This window comes from Bombina bombina, chromosome 4 (genome assembly GCF_027579735.1).
Source record: "Bombina bombina isolate aBomBom1 chromosome 4, aBomBom1.pri, whole genome shotgun sequence".
Classification (NCBI taxonomy): domain Eukaryota; kingdom Metazoa; phylum Chordata; class Amphibia; order Anura; family Bombinatoridae; genus Bombina; species Bombina bombina.
In genome coordinates this window covers 383,335,646-383,356,912 of record NC_069502.1, presented here as the reverse complement: position 1 = coordinate 383,356,912, position 21,267 = coordinate 383,335,646, and the positions used below count along the sequence as shown (strand labels likewise).

Genomic DNA, 21,267 nt, shown 5'->3' with positions numbered 1-21,267 from the left:
GTATCTGTAAAGAATGTCTAAGCATCATGGGAAATGCAGTTCCAAAATATCTGAGGTGCCAAGGTTGCTGACTCCTGATCTAGATGACGTGTTTGCTTCACATAACTCATGTGGAGGCGAGTCTTTTATCATCTTTAAATATTGTTTGCATATTTTCAAGTTTTTAATTGTTTCTGGGCTTTTGCCTCAGTGAAGGAAGTTTCTTTCATTCAATTAGCAAGAGTCCATGAGCTAGTGACGTATGGGATATACAATTTTGAAGCCAGATTCCTCTGAGTACAGCGAATGTCAGAGGGTTGTGAAAGGATTATCACCTATTGAATGCAATGGTTTTCCTCATGGGAGATATATTTCATAGGATCTATGTTATCAGTCGTAGAGATTCATCTTCCTACCTTATTCAGATCGACTATATACTCTCATATTCCATTACCTCTTCTGATAACTGTTTCAGTACTGGTTTGGCTATCTGCTATATGTGGATGGGTGTCTTTTGGTAAGTATGTTTTCATTACTTAAGACACTCTCAGCTATGGTTTGGCACGTTATGTATTAATATAAAGTTCTAACTATATGTATTGTACTTATATTTGCCATGAGTCAAGTGTATGTATATTTTGCAGACTGTCAGTTTCATATTTGGGAAAATCATATTAAGGAAAATATTTTTTCTTACCTGGGGTATAGTCTTTTTTTTCTATTGACTGTTTTCTCTTAAAATTTCACCAACAAAATTAGGCTCGCGAGGGCGAAAAATGGCGAAGTTTATTGCGTCATTCTTGGCACAATAATTTTGTTGGCGCAAAGTTAAGTCCAATGACGCAAATTCGTCATTTCCGGCGTCTTAGTTGATGCCAAGTTCCTTGCTCAAGGTTGCGTCGTCAATAATGCGAGTGTGTCATTTCCGGATGTTGTTAGCGCCAAAACATTTTCAGCTATGTTGTGCGTCATACTTGGCGCCAAATAATTTCATTATTTAAAACTCCATTCTCATGTGCCTTTTTCTATGTTAGAGGGCTACGCTGTTTGCATTTTTTTCCCATTCCTGAAACTGCCATATAAGGATATTGATAATTTTGCTTTATATGTTGTTTTTTCTCTTACATTTGCAAGATGTCTCAATCTGATTCTGTCTCAGAAACCACTGTTGGAACCCTGCTGCCTGATAACAGTTCTACCAAAGCTAAGTGCATTTGTTGTAAATTTGTGGAGATTATATATCCAGCTGTGATATGTAATAGTTGTCATGATAAGCTTTTACATGCAGAGAATTTGTCCATCAGTAATAGTACAATGCCTGTTGTTCCTTCAACATCTAATGTATATGATATACCTGTGAATATAAAAGATTTTATTGCTGATGCGATTCAGAAGGCTTTGTCTGCCATCCCACCTTTTAATAAACGTAAAAGGTCTTTTAAAACTTCTCATAAAGTTGATGAAATTTCAAATGACCGACAACATACTGAATTATCCTCATCTGACGAGGATCTATCTGATTCAGAAGATCCTTCCTCAGATCCTCCTTTGGTTACTATAGAAGTTTTTTCAGTTCCTAATGCTATTTCTGATATGATTTCTAAGGAATGGAATAGGCCTGGTACTTTTATTCCTTCTTCAACGTTTAAAAAATCGTATCCTTTGCCAGCAGTTAGATTGGAGTTTTGGGAAAAGATCCCCAAAGTTGATGGGGCTATTTCTACTCTTGCTAAACGTACTACTATTCCTATGGAAGATAGTACTTATTTTAAAGACCCTTTAGATAGGAAACTTGAATCTTATCTAAGGAAAGCTTATTTATATTCTGGTCATCTCCTCATGCCTGCCATTTCTATGGCTGATGTTGCAGCTGGATCAACCTTTTGGTTGGAAAGTTTAGCGCAACAGGAAACGGATCCTGATTTGTCTAGCATTGTTCGCTTGCTTCAACATGCTAATCATTTTATTTGTGATGCCATTTTTTATATCATCAAAATTGATGTTAAATCTATGTATTTAGCTATTTTAGCTAGAAGAGCTTTGTGGCTTAAATATTGGAATGCTGACATAGTATCTAAGTCTAGATTACTATCTCTTTCTTTCCAAGGTAATAAGTTATTTGGTTCTCAGTTGGATTTGATTATTTCAACTGTCACTGGGGGGAAGGGAGTTTTTTTGCATCAGGATAAAAGACCTAAGGGTAAAACTAAAGCTTTTAACCGCTTTGTTCCTTTCGACAAAATAAGGAACAGAAACCTAATCCTTCCCCCAAAGAATCTGGTTCCAATTGGAAACCTTCAAGTGGAAGTAAATCCAAACCGTTTAAGAAACCAAAGCCAGCCCCTAAGTCTGCATGAAGGTGCGGCCCTCATTCTAGCTCAGCTGGTAGGGGGCAGATTAAAATTCTTCCAAAACATTTGAGCAGATTCTTTCCAAAATCATTTGATTCAGAGTATTGTCTCTCAAGGGTACCGAATAGGATTCAGAGTAAGACCTCCTGAGAGAAGTTTTTTTTTCTCTCACGCGTCCCAGTAAATCCAGTAAAGGCTCAAGCTTTTCTGAAGTGTGTTTCAAACCTGGTGCTTTCAGGGGTAATCTTACCAGTTCCGTTTCAGGAACAGGGTCTGGGGTTTAATTCAAATCTATTCATTGTCCCACAGAAAGAAAAATTTTTCAGGCCAGTTCTGGACCTGAAAATTTTGAATCGTTATGTAAGAGAGCCAACTTTCAAAATGGTGACTAATAAGGACTATTCTGCCTTTTGTTCAGCAAGGGCATTATATGTCCACAATAGACTTACAGGATGTTTATCTTCATATTCCGATTTATCCAGACAATTATCAGTTTCTGAGATTCTCTTTTCTAGACAAGCATTACCAATTTGTCGCTCTTCCATTTGGCCTAGCAACAGCTCCAAGAATCTTTTTGAAGGTTCTCGGTGCCCTACTCTCTGTAATCAGAGAAAGGGGTATTGCGGTATTTCCTTATTTGGACGATATCTTGGTACTAGCTCAGTCTTTTCATTTAGCAGAATCTCATCTTTACATTTTGCAGAATCTCACACGAATCAACTAGTTTGTTTCTTCAAAGACATGGTTGGAGGATCAATTTACCAAAAAGTTATTTGATTCCTCAGACATGGGTCACCTTTTTAGGTTTCCAGATAGATTCAGTGTCCATGACTCTGTCTCTAACAGACAAGAGACAATTCAAATTGGTTTCAGCTTGTTGGAACCTTCAGTCTCAGTCATTCCCTTCAGTGGCTATGTGCATGGAAGTTTTAGGTCTCATGACTGCAGCATCGGACGTGATCCCCTTTGCTCGTTTTCATATGAGACCTCTCCAACTTTGTATGCAGAACCAATGGTGCAGGGATTATACAAATATATCACAATTAATATCCTTAAATCCCAATGTTCGACTCCCTCTCCTGTCTAATTCCTGCAGTTCATATCCCAGGTATAGACAATTGGGAAGCGGATTATCTCACCCGTCAGACTTTACACCCGGGGGAGTGGTCGCTCCATCCAGATGTGTTTTCTCAGATTGTTCAGATGTGAGGTCTTCCAGAAATAGATCTGATGACTTCCCATCTAAACAAGAAACTTCCCAGGTACCTGTCCAGGTAAAGGGATCCTCAGGCAGAAGCAGTGGATACGTTAGCAGTTCCTTGGTGTTACCAACCTGCTTATATCTTTTCGCCTCTAGTTCTTCTTCCAAAAGTGATTTCCAAAACCATCATGGAACAGTCGTTTGTGTTGCTGGTAGCTCCAGCATGGCCTCACAGGTTTTGGTATGCAGATCTTTTTCGGATGTCCAGCTGCCAACCTTGGCCACTTTCATTAAGGCTAGACCTTCTGTCTCAAGGTCAGTTTTTTCATCAGGATCTCAAATCATTAAATTTGAAGGTATGGATATTGAACGCCTAGTGCTGAGTCATAGAGGTTTCTCTGACTCGGTGATTAATACTATGTTACAGGTTTGTAAATCTGTTTCTAGGAAGATTTATTATCCAGTTTGGAAGACTTACATTTCATGGTGTTCTTCTCATAAATTCTCCTGGCATTCTTTTAGAATTCCTAGAATTTTACAGTTTCTTCAGGATGGTTTGGATAAAAGTTTGTCTGCAAGTTCCTTAAAGGGACAAATCTCTGCTCTTTCTGTTTTATTTCACAGAAAGATTGCTAAGCTTCCGGATATTCACTTTTTTGTACAGGCTTTGGTCCATATCAAGCCTGTCCTTAAATCAATCTCTCCTCCTTGGAGTCTTAATTTGTTTTTGAAGGCTTTACAGGCTCCTCCTTTTGAGCCTATGCATTCTTTGGACATTAAACTACTTTCTTGGAAAGTGTTGTTCCTTTTGGCCATCTCTTCTGCTAGAAGAGTTTCTGAATTATCTGCTCTTTCTTGTCAATCTCATTTTCTGATTTTCCATCAGAATAAGGCAGTTTTACGGACTTCATTTAAATTCTTACCTAAGGTTGTGAATTCAAACAACAGTAATAGAGAAACTGCTGTCCCTTTTTTGTGTCTTTATCCTAAGAATTCTTTGGAGAAATCCTTGCATTCTTTGGATGTGGTTACAGCTTTGAAATATTATGTTGAAGCTACTAAAGATTTCAGGAAGACTTCTGGTCTATTTATCTTTTCTGGTTCTAGGAAAGGTCAATAGGCTTCTGCCATTTCCTTGGCATCTTGGTTAAAGCTTTTGATTCATCAGGCTTATTTGGAGTTGGGTCAGGCCCCGCCTCAGAGAATTAAAGCTCATTCTACTAGATCAGTCTCTACGTTGTGGGCTTTTAAGAATGAAGCTTCAGTTGATCAGATTTGCAAAGCCGCAACTTGGTCTTCTTTGCATACATTTACTAAATTCTACTGTTTTGATGTATTTGCTTCTTCGGAAGCAGTTTTTGTTAGAAAAGTTCTTCAGGCAGCTGTTTCAGTTTAAAAAAAGAATATACAATAGGATAGTTACTTCCCTTTAGTTAGAACCCCTGCCTTCCAAACAGTCTCTCTCAAAGCTGTACAAACAATGTATATTGGCAGATAGAGGTGTTGGTTCTAAGGGATCTCCAAAGGATTTTTCTCTCTGTTTCACAATTTTCCCAGAAGAATTCTGTCTTCTGTTCAAAGAATATCACATTGGCATAGTATGTCTAAGCACCTTAATACATAAGTGCAGTATACTTACAGGGTAATATCAGACAAACGGCTCCACAGGTGATTTCACAATCTTCCCAAAATGGGAATCATGGGCGGTATCTGATACCTCATTGGTTGAGGTCAGACTTACTCTATTTTAAAAATATTTAAAATAGAAAAACATTTAAAATACAGGGAGTGCAGAATTATTAGGCAAGTTGTATTTTTGAGGATTAATTTTATTATTGAACAACAACCATGTTCTCAATGAACCCAAAAAACTCATTAATATCAAAGCTGAATAGTTTTGGAAGTAGTTTTTAGTTATAGCTATTTTAGGGGGATATCTGTGTGTGCAGGTGACTATTACTGTGCATAATTATTAGGCAACTTAACAAAAAACAAATATATACCCATTTCAATTATTTATTTTTACCAGTGAAACCAATATAACATCTCAACATTCACAAATATACATTTCTGACATTCAAAAACAAAAACAAAACAGTGACCAATATAGCCACCTTTCTTTGCAAGGACACTCAAAAGCCTGCCATCCATGGATTCTGTCAGTGTTTTGATCTGTTCACCATCAACATTGCGTGCAGCAGCAACCACAGCCTCCCAGACACTGTTCAGAGAGGTGTACTGTTTTCCCTCCTTGTAAATCTCACATTTGATGATGGACCACAGGTTCTCAATGGGGTTCAGATCAGGTGAACAAGGAGGCCATGTCATTAGATTTTCTTCTTTTATACCCTTTCTTGCCAGCCACGCTGTGGAGTACTTGGACGCGTGTGATGGAGCATTGTCCTGCATGAAAATCATGTTTTTCTTGAAGGATGCAGACTTCTTCCTGTACCACTGCTTGAAGAAGGTGTCTTCCAGAAACTGGCAGTAGGACTGGGAGTTGAGCTTGACTCCGTCCTCAACCCGAAAAGGCCCCACAAGCTCATCTTTGATGATACCAGCCCAAACCAGTACTCCACCTCCACCTTGCTGGCGTCTGAGTCGGACTGGAGCTCTCTGCCCTTTACCAATCCAGCCACGGGCCCATCCATCTGGCCCATCAAGACTCACTCTCATTTCATCAGTCCATAAAACCTTAGAAAAATCAGTCTTGAGATATTTCTTGGCCCAGTCTTGACGTTTCAGCTTGTGTGTCTTGTTCAGTGGTGGTCGTCTTTCAGCCTTTCTTACCTTGGCCATGTCTCTGAGTATTGCACTCCTTGTGCTTTTGGGCACTCCAGTGATGTTGCAGCTCTGAAATATGGCCAAACTGGTGGCAAGTGGCATCTTGGCAGCTGCACGCTTGACTTTTCTCAGTTCATGGGCAGTTATTTTGCGCCTTGGTTTTTCCACACGCTTCTTGTGACCCTGTTGACTATTTTGAATGAAACGCTTGATTGTTCGATGATCACGCTTCAGAAGCTTTGCAATTTTAAGAGTGCTGCATCCCTCTGCAAGATATCTCACTATTTTTGACTTTTCTGAGCCTGTCAAGTCCTTCTTTTGACCCATTTTGCCAAAGGAAAGGAAGTTGCCTAATAATTATGCACACCTGATATAGGGTATTGATGTCATTAGACCACACCCCTTCTCATTGCAGAGATGCACATCACCTAATATGCTTAATTGGTAGTAGGCTTTCGAGCCTATACAGCTTGGAGTAAGACAACATGCATAAAGAGGATGATGTGGTCAAAATACTCATTTGCCTAATAATTCTGCACTCCCTGTAATTATTAATTATTTTAAATGTTTTTCTATTTTAAATGTTTTTGATTCCTCTGCTTATGTTTTAAGTTTTTTTTCTTTCATTTATGTGAAAAACTTATTCTTTTGGTTGTGGATTTAATTTTCTCAGCGGAAAATAGCTGTTATTTTATCCCTCCCTCTCTAGTGACTCTTGTGTGGAGTTCCACATCTTGGCTATTTCTATCCCATACCTCACTAGCTCATGGACTCTTGCCAATTACATGAAAGAAAACATAATTTATGTAAGAACTTACCTGATAAATTCATTTATTTCATATTAGCAAGAGTCTTTCCCACCCGTACTTTCCTTTGTGGACTTCACAGTTTGGGTATTAGTCCACAAAAATCCTTATTTGTGGTCCCCAAGGCAGAATATGCTGTGATCTGAGACGTCATTGCAGAAAATGCAGCATGTCTGCAGAAAGAATGGTACACATGCAGTGGAGGCTCCTCTATAGGAGCACTTGAGCACGTGAACCCCCTGACCGGAACCCCCTGACCTGAACTGACCCCTGATGAAAAAAAAAATGAAAAAAAAGAATGAGAAAATAAATATTTTTTTTTTTTTACATTTTTAAACCTTTTTTTGCAGATAAAATAAAAAAATCTTCCATTCTCCACTTCAGTTTTTACTAAAAAACATTAAAATTGCACTTTTTAATTCTTAATAAGGCTGAAAGTGGAGAGGGCTGTATACTTCTATCTAGACTATCGCACATGCTGAGCAGTGCGATAGACAGAATTATAGGCAAAAGCTCTCTCCACTTTCAGCCTGCATTGAGTGCAGTGCCACCTACAGGCCAGCCCATAGCCTTCTTAAAGAGCACAGCTCTTAGTGTGCGAGAGCCAGCTGTCACGTGACACTCGCACCCTAAGAGCTGTGTGTGTGGGTGGAGGAGCATCTCAGGGAAACACAGCGTGGAGATCCAAGATGGTGTCGTTGACAGATTGAGTCAGTAAACTGTGAATGTGACTTATGCGGCAATGCAGCATCAGATTGATTTGGGCTGGGGCCTGGGGGTGACTGCTGCAGCCATAGTTAAGCCAGGGAGTGATTTTCTTTAGGTCGGCGGGAAGGAAGAGCATGACAAGGTAGGAAGAAGTGTTCATTTAATAATTTTTAAATGTTTGGCCAAGTTTTATTTCTGTTAGTAATGTCCTAACCACTGCGTGCAGCTGCTTCTTCTTGTTTGTGATCTAGGCTGTGTCTGCCGAGTGCTTGTTTTCCTGCTCCCCTTTATTGCTGGCTAACGTTACATCTTTACACAGGAACAAGTTTAATTAACTAGTAACTAAACCACCATGCTGCAGCTGCACTCAGAAACTTCCTAAACACAGATATGCTTTACATACCGTGCTGACTCTGAGCATGGTATATAAAGCATATCTGTGTTTAGGAAGTTTCTAAGTGCAGCATGGTGGTTTAGTTACTAGTTAATGTTCCTGTGTAAAGATGTAACGTTAGCCAGCAATAAAAGGGAGCAGGAAAACAAGCTCTTGGCAGACACAGCCTGGATCCCTGTAACAACAATACAACGTAGCTGGCCTCCTCCCCCAGTCACCCTTCTGTAGCCTGCCGCACTGTTAGTCAGAGGAATCTAAGCTTTATGCTGTGTGAGTTAGCTCTGCTTATCTTGTCAGGCAGCGTTTAGACAGAAGCTAAATCACACAGCATAAAGATTCCTAACTGTGTTTACTATTCAGTGACGGACTCTTCAGAGTAATAAATACCAGGGGGAGGAGGTTGCTTGTGTTAGAGCCCTTTCGGTGAGCTCTTAAGGACATGATAATTACATGTGTGTTTGCATGAGAGCATCAACCTGTGGGTTAAGGTTTTATTATTAAAAAATCTCTCCCCTAATGTAGTGACCTGCTCTTCAGTTTTATAATTATAAATAAAGATTAACTTTATATATTGGGGACTGTGGCCATTCATTTATAGTACTTTATTTTATGATGGTTACACTTGTATTGGTTTCTTACCATTTGTCTTAACAGGATTTAGCTTTATACTATGTCATTGTAGCATAGATGTAGCTGCAGGTAAGTTGCCTCCTCCCCCAGCCCATCTCTGTGGACTATCTGTGTGCTTGCTGTGTAGCTCTGGACAGACACTTCATAGTAATAAATTGCAGGGGGAAGGGGTGGGGGGTTGTTTTAGAGCCCTTACTAACTGCCTTCTCAGGATTGTTTAACTATTCATGAACACAATAGTTTTAGGAGATTTAAAGGGACAGGGAACTCAAACATTTTCTTCCATGATTTGGATAGAACATGGAAGAAAATGTTTTTAGGTTCCCTGTCCCTTTAAATCTCCTAAAACTATTGTGTTCATGAATAGTTAAAAAGAACTTTCCAATTTACTTATATTCTCAAACTTGCTTCATTCTCTTGTTATCCTTTGCTGAAAGAACAGCATTGCACTACAGACAGCTGAACAAATCTAGTTAGCAAATCACAAAAGAAAAATGTGTGTAGGTACCAATCACCAGCTATCCCCATTAGTGTAAGATATGTGCATATTATAAATACAGTATTCCATTACAAAAGATCTGCATGAAAACTGAATGTTTAAAAAAACATTGAAACTGCATTTTGTTAGTAAAATATGGTTTACACTCCAATGACTTGAAAATTAAACTTGCGTGATTCAGATACAGCATGCAAATTTAAGTCACTTTTAAAATGTATTTTATTTTCACATGTAGTTTGTTCTCTTGGTATCTTTTGTTGCAAAAATATGTACATATCCTACACTACTGGGAGCTGGCTGGTAATTGCTGACTAGACACCTTTGTAGCTTTATCTTTTTGATTGATTGACTAGAAGTGTTCAGCTAGTTGTGCTTTGCTGCTCCTTCTGCAAAGGATACCAAGAGAATGAAGCAAATTTAATTATAGAAGTCAATTGAAAAGTTGTTTAAAAATTGTATCATCTATCTGAATAATAAAATACACGTTCTCTCTCTCTTTCTCTCTTTTTCTCTGTCTCTCTCTCTCCCCCTCTCTTTTTCTTTCTCTCCCCCTCTCTCCCCCTCTCTTTTTCTCTCTCTCCCCCTCTCTTTTTCTCTCTCTGCCCCTCTCTCTCCCTCTCTTTTTCTCTCTCTGTCTCTCTCTCCCTCTCCTCTCTCTATCTCCCTCTCCGTGTGTGTGTAGAGAGCCATCTGAGGGGCGGGGCTTTTCAAGGGGTGTGGTCAGAGGCGGGGCCAAGTGCACCTCCATCTTCATAATTCACCAGCCGCCACTGTACACATGAGGGAACTGTTAGTATGTTTGCTTGGCAGCACTGCTCCACAATAGGTTGTTCTTTTTAAAGGAATAGTCTTGTCAAAAATAAACTTTCATGATTCAGATATAGCATACAATTTTAAGCAACTTTCTAATTTACTCCTATTATGAGTTTTTCTTTGTTCTCTTCGAATCTTTATTTAAATAAGCTGGAAGCCGGCCCATTTTTGATTCAGGACCTGGGTAGCGCTTGCTGATTGGATGGCTACATTTAGACACCAATCAGCAAGCACTACCCAGGTGCTGCACCAAAAATGGGCCGGCTTCTAAGCTTACATTCTTGCTTTTTAAAATAAAGATACCAAAGAGGACAAAGAAAAATTCATAATAGGAGTAAATTAGAAAGTTGCTTAAAATTCCATGCTCTATCTGAATCATGAAAGTTTAATTTTGACTATACTATCCCTTTAAATAGCGCTTTTCTCTTGCTGCATTGTGTACATTTTTTTTTTTAACAGAAGGCAGCTACTGTTTGAAAAGAACTGTCAAATACGGGGTAGCACTGCAAAGCAGCAGCACATTGATTGATGACTGCCTTTTTTTTAACTGCTGCAATATAATATATAAAACATAAAAAATTGCTTTATAATCCAGTTAATCAGTATATTGCAATTAAGCTGGTGCTTTAGTATAACTGCCTAATTTAAAATTGTATTTAATTTTAAAATGACCCGCAGAAAAATTTTGACTAAAAAATGTAATTGCAGAAAGTGAAAAAATAGTTCTGCCTCTGGGCTAAATTTCTTTCTGTCTTGGAGGTGATTATCCACAAACCCGCCCAATTTTCCTGTTGCAGAAGTTTAGTTTGCACCTTATTACACTATCTTACTTCCTCCTATACTTGGCTATACGCTATACTGGGAGGGTCATGGAAATGGGAGGGATATTTAAAGGGACAGTCTAGTCAAAATTAAACTTTCATTATTCAAACATGAAATTTTAAACAACTTTCCAATTTACTTTTATTGTAAAATTTGCTTTGCTCTCTTGGTATTGTTTGCTCAAACTGATTTCTAAACTGTTTAAAACTGCTTCCTATTTAAGTTCATTTTGACAGTTTTCACAGTTCGACAGAGCTATTTCATGTGTGCCATATAGATAACATTGTGGCATTATTTAGGAGTTAGCACTGCTTGGCTAAAATGAATGTCTGTCAAAGGATTAAGATAAGGGGGAATTCTGCAATGGCTTAGATACATGGTAATTACCCAGGTAAAATGTATATTAATATAACAGGGTTGATTATGCAAAACTGGGGAATGGGTAGTAAAGGGATTATCTATCTTTTTAAACATTAAAAATTCTGGTGTAGTCTGTCCCTTTAAGCCTTTTGGTGTGGGGTGTCTTTGACGACTCCTGGTGGCCAGACAATGTAATTCCGACAAGTAAGAATTTTCGTGGACTATCACTACTAAGAAAGAAAGAAGTTTATCAGGTAAGAATAAATTAAGTTTTTGTGAATGGTAATAGCTTTCTACGAGGCAGTGCTTCTTTTTGCCCCAAGGCAGAATGTGATCTGTGATGTTGTTGCAGAAAAGGCAGCATATCTGCAGAATAAAACGGGACACTGGGACACATGCAGGAACTGTTAGCGCTTTCATTTTGCAACACTTCTCCAAGTCAGACTGTTCTCTTCAAACTGCACTTTGGAAGTTTTCCTTAACGCAGTGCAGCCAGGGCGAAGCGCTGCTTAAAGAGAACAGTCAAATATGGAGCAGCGTTGCACCTAACCTTTCCCTGTCTGCAAAAAAAAAAATTCACAAAAAAAAAGTCTGCTCTTTACTCATTAGATTGAGCTGTTGTGTTGGGTAAATTACAGAACAGCTGAGATAATTAGTTTAGCTGCCGAAAGAGAAAGCAGGCGGCTGCTCATTGACTTCTGCTCTTTTCAGAAGCAGGTTTATACTTGTAAAAGATCACCACACTAAGATCTGTGATAATCCATTTCTTAATGTGTTCATTTTTCGCATGCATAAATCCTGCTCCGCAAAGAGCCACCTACTTCCGCATTCAGCCGCTAACGAAGCTGCCGAATATGCCCATGTATACAGTTTATATAATGGGAGGTACATTACAGAAAAAAAACGCACAACTTTAGGTCACTTTGCATTTAGTAGAAAGGCTTTTTAAATTATCTTTCCCTTAAGACTTTATTATGCAGTCATTTTTATTTTTTATCTTGATTTGATTTTTAGAGTGAAGGAACCCTTCTAGCAACGGGGTCATATGATGGCTTTGCAAGAATATGGACTAAAGACGGTAATTATATATTTGTTTAATAAGTTATTTCACAAATGAATTACAGGTGGCCCTCGTTTTACAACGGTTCAATTTACACCGTTTCAGAATAACAACCTTTTCTCTTGTTAAGTGTGTTCAGTCCACGGGTCATCCATTACTTATGGGATATATTCTCCTTCCCAACAGGAAGTTGCAAGAGGATCACCCAAGCAGAGCTGCTATATAGCTCCTCCCCTCACATGTCATATCCAGTCATTCTCTTGCAACCCTCAACAAAGAAGGAGGTCGCGAGAGGAGTTGGAGTTTTTACTTAATTATTCTTCAATCAAAAGTTTATTTTAAATGGCACCGGAGTGTGCTGTTTTTCTATCTCAGGCAGTATTTGGAAGAAGAAACTGCCTGCGTTTTCTATGATCTTGGCAGGCGTAACTAAGATCCACTGGCTGTTCTCCACATTCTGAGGAGTGGGGTAACTTCAGAAAATGGGAATAGCATGCAGGGTCCCCCGCAAATGAGGTATGTGCAGTACAATATTTTCTGGGAATGGAATTGACTAAGAAAACACTGCTGTTACCCGTATGATGTAAGTACAGCCTTAAATGCAGTAGTATTGACTGGTATCAGGCTGATAAATGTATGCACAGTAGAGTTATTTTCTAGGGACTAGAATTTGACTGAGAAAATACTGTTAATACTGAAATAATGCTTAAGCCTTATCTGCAGTGGAAGCGACTGGTAGCAGGCTTAGTGATAACTTTGCTTGACATTAAAAAAAGTTTGTTTTTAAAATGTTTACTGGCATGTTATTCGTTTTGTGAGGTACTTTGGTGATAAATCCTTTTGGGCATGATTTTTTTCCACATGGCTAACGTATATTTCTGCATAGAAACCGTTATATCAGGTCTCCCACTGTTGTAAATGAGTGGGAGGGGCCTTTTTTTAGCGCCTTGTTGCGCAGTTAAAATTCTAGCACAGTCTTCCTGCTTCTTCCTCCTTGATCCAGGACGTGTCTAGAGAGCTCAGGGGTCTAAAAAATTCGTTTTTGAGGGAGGTAATCAGTCACAGCAGACCTGTGACAGTGTGTTGGACTGTGATAAAGGCGTTAAATCTTAATTTGATATCCGTTTTTGGGTACTGAGGGGTTAATCATCCTTTTGCTAATGGGTGCAATCCTCTGCTAATTAATACATTTAAAGAATTAGTTCTTTGTTATTCAACTGTGTTTTTTAAAAGCGCTGCAGCGTTTTTTATATTGCTTGTAAACTTATTGAAAGAAATTTCCAAGCTTGATAGCTTCATTGCTAGTCTGTTTAAACATGTCTGATACAGAGGAATCTGCTTGTTCATTATGTTTAAAAGCCGATGTGGAGCCCAATAGAAATATGTGTACCAATTGTATTGATATTACTTTGAATAAAAGTCAATCTGTACCGATAAAGAGATTATCACCAGACAACGAGGGGGAAGTTATGCCGTCTAACTCTCCTCACGTGTCAGTACCTTCGTCTTCCGCTCGGGAGGTGCGTGAGATTGAGGCGCCAAGTACATCAAGGCCCTTACAAATCACTTTACATGATATGGCTAATGTTATGAAAGAAGTATTATACAATATGCCCGAGTTAAGAGGCAAGCGCGACAGCTCTGGGTTAAGGACAGAGCGCGCCGATGACACGAGAGCCATGTCAGATACTGCGTCACAATTTGCAGAACATGAGGACGGAGAGCTTCATTCTGTGGGTGACGGTTCTGATTCGGGGAGACCGGATTCAGAAATTTCAAATTTTAAATTTAAGCTTGAGAACCTCCGCGTGTTGCTTGGGGAGGTTTTAGCGGCTCTGAATGATTGTGACACGGTGGCAATCCCAGAGAAATTATGTAGGCTGGATAAATACTATGCGGTACCAGTGTGTACTGATGTTTTTCCTATACCAAAGAGGCTTACAGAGATTATTAGCAAGGAGTGGGATAGACCCGGTGTGCCTTTTTCCCCTCCTCTGATATTTAGAAAAATGTTCCCTATAGACGCCACCACACGAGACTTATGGCAGACGGTCCCTAAGGTGGAGGGAGCAGTTTCTACTTTAGCCAAGCGTACCACTATCCCGGTGGAGGATAGCTGTGCTTTCTCAGATCCAATGGATAAAAAATTAGAGGGTTACCTTAAGAAAATGTTTGTTCAACAAGGTTTTATATTACAGCCTCTTGCATGCATTGCGCCTGTCACTGCTGCAGCGGCATTCTGGTTTGAGTCTCTGGAAGAGGCGATTCGCACAGCACCATTGGATGAGTCTTTGAGCAAGATTAGAACCCTTAAGCTGGCTAATGCGTTTGTTTCGGATGCCGTAGTGCATTTAACCAAACTTACGGCTAAGAATTCCGGATTCGCCATACAGGCGCGCAGAGCGCTATGGCTTAAATCCTGGTCAGCAGATGTAACTTCTAAGTCTAAACTACTGAACATTCCTTTCAAAGGGCAGACCTTATTCGGGCCCGGCTTGAAGGAAATTATTGCTGACATTACTGGAGGTAAGGGCCACACCCTTCTTTAGGACAGGGCCAAATCAAAGGCCAAACAGTCTAATTTTCGTGCCTTTCGTAATCTCAAGGCAGGAGCAGCATCAACTTCCTCCGCTCCAAAACAGGAAGGAACTACTGCTCATTACAGACAGGGTTGGAAAGGCAACCAGTCATGGAACAAGGGCAAGCAGGCCAGAAAGCCTACTTCCGCCCCTAAGACAGCATGAAGACAGGGCCCCCTTTCTGGAAACGGATCTAGTGGGGGGCAGACTTTCTCTCTTTGCCCAGGCTTGGGCAAGAGATGTACAGGATCCCTGGACGTTGGAGATTATATCTCAGGGATACCTTCTGGATTTCAAAACTTCTCCTCCACAAGGGAGGTTTCATCTGTCAAGGTTATCAACAAACCTAGTAAAGAAAGAGGCATTTCTACAATGTGTACAAGACCTCTTAGTGATGGGAGTGATCCACCCAGTTCCGCGAACGGAACAGGGGCAAGGGTTTTATTCAAATCTGTTTGTGTTTCCCAAAAAAGAGGGACCCTTCAGACCAATCTTAGACTTAAAAATCTTAAACAAGTTCCTAAGGGTTCCATCGTTCAAGATGGAAACCATTCGGACCATCCTACCCATGATCCAAGAGGGTCAATATATGACCACAGTGGACTTAAAGGATGCCTACCTTCACATACCGATTCACAAAGATCATTATCGGTACCTAAGGTTTGCCTTTCTAGACAGGCATTACCAGTTTGTAGCTCTTCCCTTCGGGTTAGCTACGGCCCCGAGAATTTTTACAAAGGTTCTGGGCTCACTTCTGGCGGTGCTAAGACCACGAGGCATAGCGGTGGCTCCGTACCTAGACGACATTCTGATACAAGCGTCAAGTTTTCAAAATGCAAAGTCTCATACAGAGATAGTTCTAGCATTTCTGAGGTCGCATGGGTGGAAAGTGAACGTGGAAAAGAGTTCTCTGTTACCACTCACAAGGGTCCCTTTTCTAGGGACTCTTATAGATTCTGTAGAGATGAAAATTTACCTGACGGAGTCCAGGTTATCAAAGATTCTCAATGCTTGCCGTGTCCTTCACTCCATTCCAAGCCCATCAGTAGCTCAGTGCATGGAAGTAATCGGCTTAATGGTCGCGGCAATGGACATAGTGCCATTTCCGCGCCTACATCTCAGACCGCTGCAACTATGCATGCTAAGTCAATGGAACGGGGATTACTCAGATCTGTCCCCTTTGCTAAATCTGGACCAGGAGACCAGAGATTCTCTTCTCTGGTGGTTGTCACGGGTTCATCTGTCCAAAGGAATGACTTTTCGCAGACCAGATTGGACGATTGTAACAACAGATGCCAGCCTACTAGGCTGGGGAGCAGTCTGGAACTCCCTGAAGGATCAGGGATCGTGGACTCAGGAGGAGAAACTCCTCCCGATAAACATTCTAGAATTAAGAGCAATATTCAATGCTCTTCTAGCTTGGCCTCAGTTAGCAACACTGAGGTTCATCAGATTTCAGTCGGACAACATCACGACTGTGGCTTACATCAATCATCAAGGGGGAACCAGGAGTTCCCTAGCGATGTTGGAAGTCTCGAAGATAATTCGCTGGGCAGAGTCTCACTCTTGCCACCTGTCAGCGATCTACATCCCAGGCGTGGAGAACTGGGAGGCGGATTTTCTAAGTCGCCAGACTTTTCATCCGGGGGAGTGGGAACTTCACCCGGAGGTATTTGCTCAACTTATTCGTCGTTGGGGCAAACAGGATCTGGATCTCATGGCATCTCGCCAGAACGCCAAGCTTCCTTCTTACGGATCCAGGGACCCGGGAGCGGTGCTGGTAGATGCACTAGCAGCCCCTTGGGTTTTCAACATAGCTTATGTGTTTCCACCTTTTCCGTTGCGACCTCGACTGATTGCCAGGATCAAACAGGAAAGAGCATCGGTGATTCTGATAGCGCCTGCGTGGCCACGCAGGACCTGGTATGCAGACCTAGTGGACATGTCGTCCTGTCCACCATGGTCTCTACCCCTGAGGCAGGACCTTCTAATTCAGGGTCCTTTCAACCATCCAAACCTAATTTCTCTGAGGCTGACTGCTTTGAAATTGAACGCTTGATTCTATCAAAGCGTGGGTTTTCGGATTCGGTTATTGATACATTAATACAGGCTCGGAAACCTGTTACCAGAAAAATTTACCACAAGATATGGCGTAAATATTTATATTGGTGTGAATCCAAGAGTTACTCATGGAGTAAGGTTAGGATTCCTAGGATATTGTCTTTTCTAGAAGAGGGTTTAGAAAAGGACTTATCCGCTAGTTCACTAAAGGGACAGATTTCTGCTCTGTCTATTCTTTTACACAAGCGTCTGGCAGAGAATGCAGACGTCCAGGCTTTTTGTCAGGCTTTGGCTAGGATTAAGCCTGTGTTTAAAACTGTTGCTCCTCCGTGGAGCTTAAACTTGGTTCTTAAAGTTCTTCAGGGTGTTCCGTTTGAACCCCTTCATTCCATTGATATTAAGCTTTTATCTTGGAAAGTTCTGTTTTTGATGGCTATTTCCTCGGCTCGAAGAGTCTCTGAGTTATCTGCCTTACATTGTGATTCTCCTTATCTGATCTTTCATTCAGTCCTGCGTACTAAACCTGGGTTTTTACCTAAGGTTGTTTCTAACAGGAATATCAATCAAGAGATTGTTGTGCCATCATTATGTCCTAATCCTTCCTCAAAGAAGGAACGTCTTTTGCATAATCTAGACGTGGTCCGTGCCCTGAAGTTCTACTTACAGGCAACTAAAGATTTTCGACAAACTTCTTCTCTGTTTGTCGTTTACTCTGGACAGAGGAGAGGTCAAAAGGCTTCGGCTACCTCTCTCTCTTTTTGGCTTCGTAGCTTAATACGCTTAGCCTACGAGACTGCTGGACAGCAGCCTCCTGAAAAAATTACAGCTCATTCCACTAGAGCTGTGGCTTCCACCTGGGCCTTTAAGAATGAGGCCTCTGTTGAACAGATTTGCAAGGCTGCAACTTGGTCTTCACTTCATACTTTTTCCAAATTTTACAAATTTGACACTTTTGCTTCTTCGGAGGCTGTTTTTGGGAGAAAGGTTCTACAGGCAGTGGTTCCTTCTGTTTAATGTTCCTGCCTTGTCCCTCCCATCATCCGTGTACTTTAGCTTTGGTATTGGTATCCCATAAGTAATGGATGACCCGTGGACTGAACACACTTAACAAGAGAAAACATAATTTATGCTTACATGATAAATTTATTTCTCTTGTAGTGTGTTCAGTCCACGGCCCGCCCTGTCTTTTTTTGAGGCAGGTTCTAAATTTTAAATTATAACTCCAGTCACCACTGCACCCTATAGTTTCTCCTTTCTTGTCTTGTTTCGGTCGAATGACTGGATATGACATGTGAGGGGAGGAGCTATATAGCAGCTCTGCTTGGGTGATCCTCTTGCAACTTCCTGTTGGGAAGGAGAATATATCCCATAAGTAATGGATGACCCGTGGACTGAACACACTACAAGAGAAATAAATTTATCAGGTAAGCATAAATTATGTTTTTTTCCAGTCACGTGACTGCTATTGAAAAGCATTGAGAAGCAGTGCATTTATTAAAATCGCCAGTAGGTGGAGCTGTCCGCTTGTATTGCAGCAAAGCCAAGCAAGCTGAAATTAATCAGTTTAACAAGACCTGAGCTATTGAGCAGATTTCAAAGGAACACGATCTTCCTGTCTATAACTCAGTCCAGATTGGAATGCATAGAAAAAACTGTTTGCAGAAAAATGCAAGTGAAGTCTGTGTTTTGTGATTATTTTATTATGTTTATAATGCTGTTTAGCAAATGTTTTTGTTCATTTAACTTAGTTTAATTATATATTCTGTGTTGTGTGATTATTTTATTAGGTTTATAATGCTGTCTAGCATTTAACGTCTTTATTTCAAAGTTTTTAAAATAATGTATAAGGTGTAACTTATGACAATTTTGAGAGGGGCCTGGAACCTAACCCCCTCACTTCCCATTGGCTTACATTATAAACTGGGTTTCAATTTACAACGGTTTCGATTTACAACCATTCCTTCTGGAACCTAACCCGGCGTAAACTGAGGGCTACATGTATATATATTGGGTATTATCCTCTGGTTTTGAGAGTAACTATTTAGTATTTAGAACCTTTTTAGATTATTTTGTGATCTACCAAAACTAATTTCTGCTTGTGTTGCGTCTTTGTTCTTTTTTTTTTTTTTTTTCTTTTTTTTTTTTTTGTATTTAAAGCAAACCATTTTTTATTATTTTGTATTCTTTTAAATTGCTTTTTTCAAATTGACCTTAAGGGATCGTTCATCTTATCTAGGAAATCTTGCTAGCACCTTGGGACAGCATAAAGGACCGATATTCGCACTGAAATGGAACAAAAAAGGAAACTTCATTTTAAGTGCAGGCGTAGATAAGGTAATAAGTTCTTCCATAGCAAACAATATGTTGCACAATAAAATATTTTAACCCCTTTGCTGCTAATCCATTTACACACATTTGCTATAGCCTTTTCTAACTGTTTGCACTCATTTCATTTAAACAATAATTTCAGCGCTTTATTTGTTAACACAGAACATTCATATGTTTTTTTTGTTTTGTTTTTATCACATACCTTTAAAAAATAGTATGGAGAAATACCCAACAATGTAAAAAAAAAAGCAGCAAACACAGAATTCACAAAAAAGTGACTTGTACTTTCTTAGAGCATACATAGTAAACATTAGCAGGAGTGTCATTATTTCCCAAATATTTCATTGTTTTCCCCTTAATTTGTTTTCACAGACTTGTTATACCCTTTGAAAAGTGTCAAATATATGGTGAAATTGCTTCTTTTTAGGTTTATTTTTTAAATAAAAAATGGGCTGAGCTTACCGGGAGTGCAGACCTGCTTATCTTATTCCTCAAACACAAAGACTTCTAATGTTATCATAAAGACCAGTACTTAGAGAGAGCAATAAAAAATGAACACTTTAGTACACATCTCTCCCACCCCCACTTGTTGCATGATTGCAACTGCTGCTTCTTGTTAACATAGCTTTTCTGTACCCATTGCTGCTTATATTTTTAGTATAGGTTGTAGCTTTAACAGGCAAAAGCATCTATTTCAAGCAACAAAATAAAGTTACATTAGCTATTTGTAAAAATAAATCAAAGTTAATACACTTCGCCAGGTACAATGGGTCATTATAACCACAGCTCACTTTCCCTTTAACGCCTTTTAACATGTCTGTGCTTGTACTGCTTTACAAACTCACTCAACATAGTAACAATCACTTTAAATGATTTTTTTTAAAAAAATCACTAAGCATAACAAAACAAGAATATATCAGCCCTAATATTAACATTTTCACAAATTGCGTTGCTGTCAAGTGATCATTACCCTTACAGACACTTGACAGCTATATGGGGATGAAACCTTTTATTTCAATTGTGGGACATCTACATTCAAATGAGTGTATTTATCATTGTCAATCACCAGACAGCTTTGCAGACACAGGACCACTAGTTTGAAAGAACAGCATTACATTTAACACATGGGTTCTTATTTATTTGTTTATCTATATGAATCTATCAAGGTGAACAATGTTGCTGCTTTATCCACAATTCCTATATGTTAAATACATTATGTATTTGTCATTAGTAGGCAATTGCCATAAAATGTCAAAGTATGACTAACCCTTCTTTACAAAATGGATTGGCAGTTACTTCCCTTCTGCCTAATTGGGGTGGGATGGTCGCATGCACCTCTAATTTGCAGGTGATCCTCATTCAAAGAGAAGAATTCACTCATTCTCTTCTAAATTAGGCGGAGATAGGGATATGCAATAGCCCCCTCCATTGTTAAACTGTTGACCACTGTGCTAACTGATTTTTTTTTTTTTTAAAGAAAAAAAAAAGCTTGTTGTCTTTCATAGTTAAGCAGTTAAGGACATTTTAGTAAATTTTATTGCTAAAGGTAGACTTGTTAAAATCAGTGTGATTACCAACAACTTACAGAATGCAAGTATTTCTTTGCCTTTTATTACAGGAGGTTGGCAGAGAAGTGTCGGAAGATTCGGTTTAGTCTCTTATGGGGAGTAGTACTCTTCGGAATGGGACTGGAGTTTTAAGTAGTCCTGTCAGCCTCTCAGTGAGAGCATGGATGAAAGTTAGAGTCCGGAGATGCAGAGAGAGTCTTTCTGCGAAACCATCCCGTCTCATATTAACAGCTCCATAGGCAATCAGCGTTGATGAGTTTTGCTGCCTGCTTTCTTCACTCAAGTCCATGTCAGAAACGATGCTACTATCTGTCACACTTGATG

At 39.7% G+C, this 21,267-nt stretch overlaps 1 protein-coding gene across 1 annotated transcript in view; it reads left to right on the top strand.

Annotated features, from left to right (window-relative positions):
- The window catches only part of TBL1XR1 (TBL1X/Y related 1), a 465,261-nt gene that overhangs the window by 263,793 nt on the left and 180,201 nt on the right, over nucleotides 1-21,267 (top strand). The window contains exons 7-8 of the mRNA XM_053710155.1: nucleotides 12,362-12,425; nucleotides 19,284-19,381. Coding sequence (XP_053566130.1) covers nucleotides 12,362-12,425; nucleotides 19,284-19,381 — 162 coding nt within the window. The remainder of the gene's footprint in view (nucleotides 1-12,361; nucleotides 12,426-19,283; nucleotides 19,382-21,267) is intronic.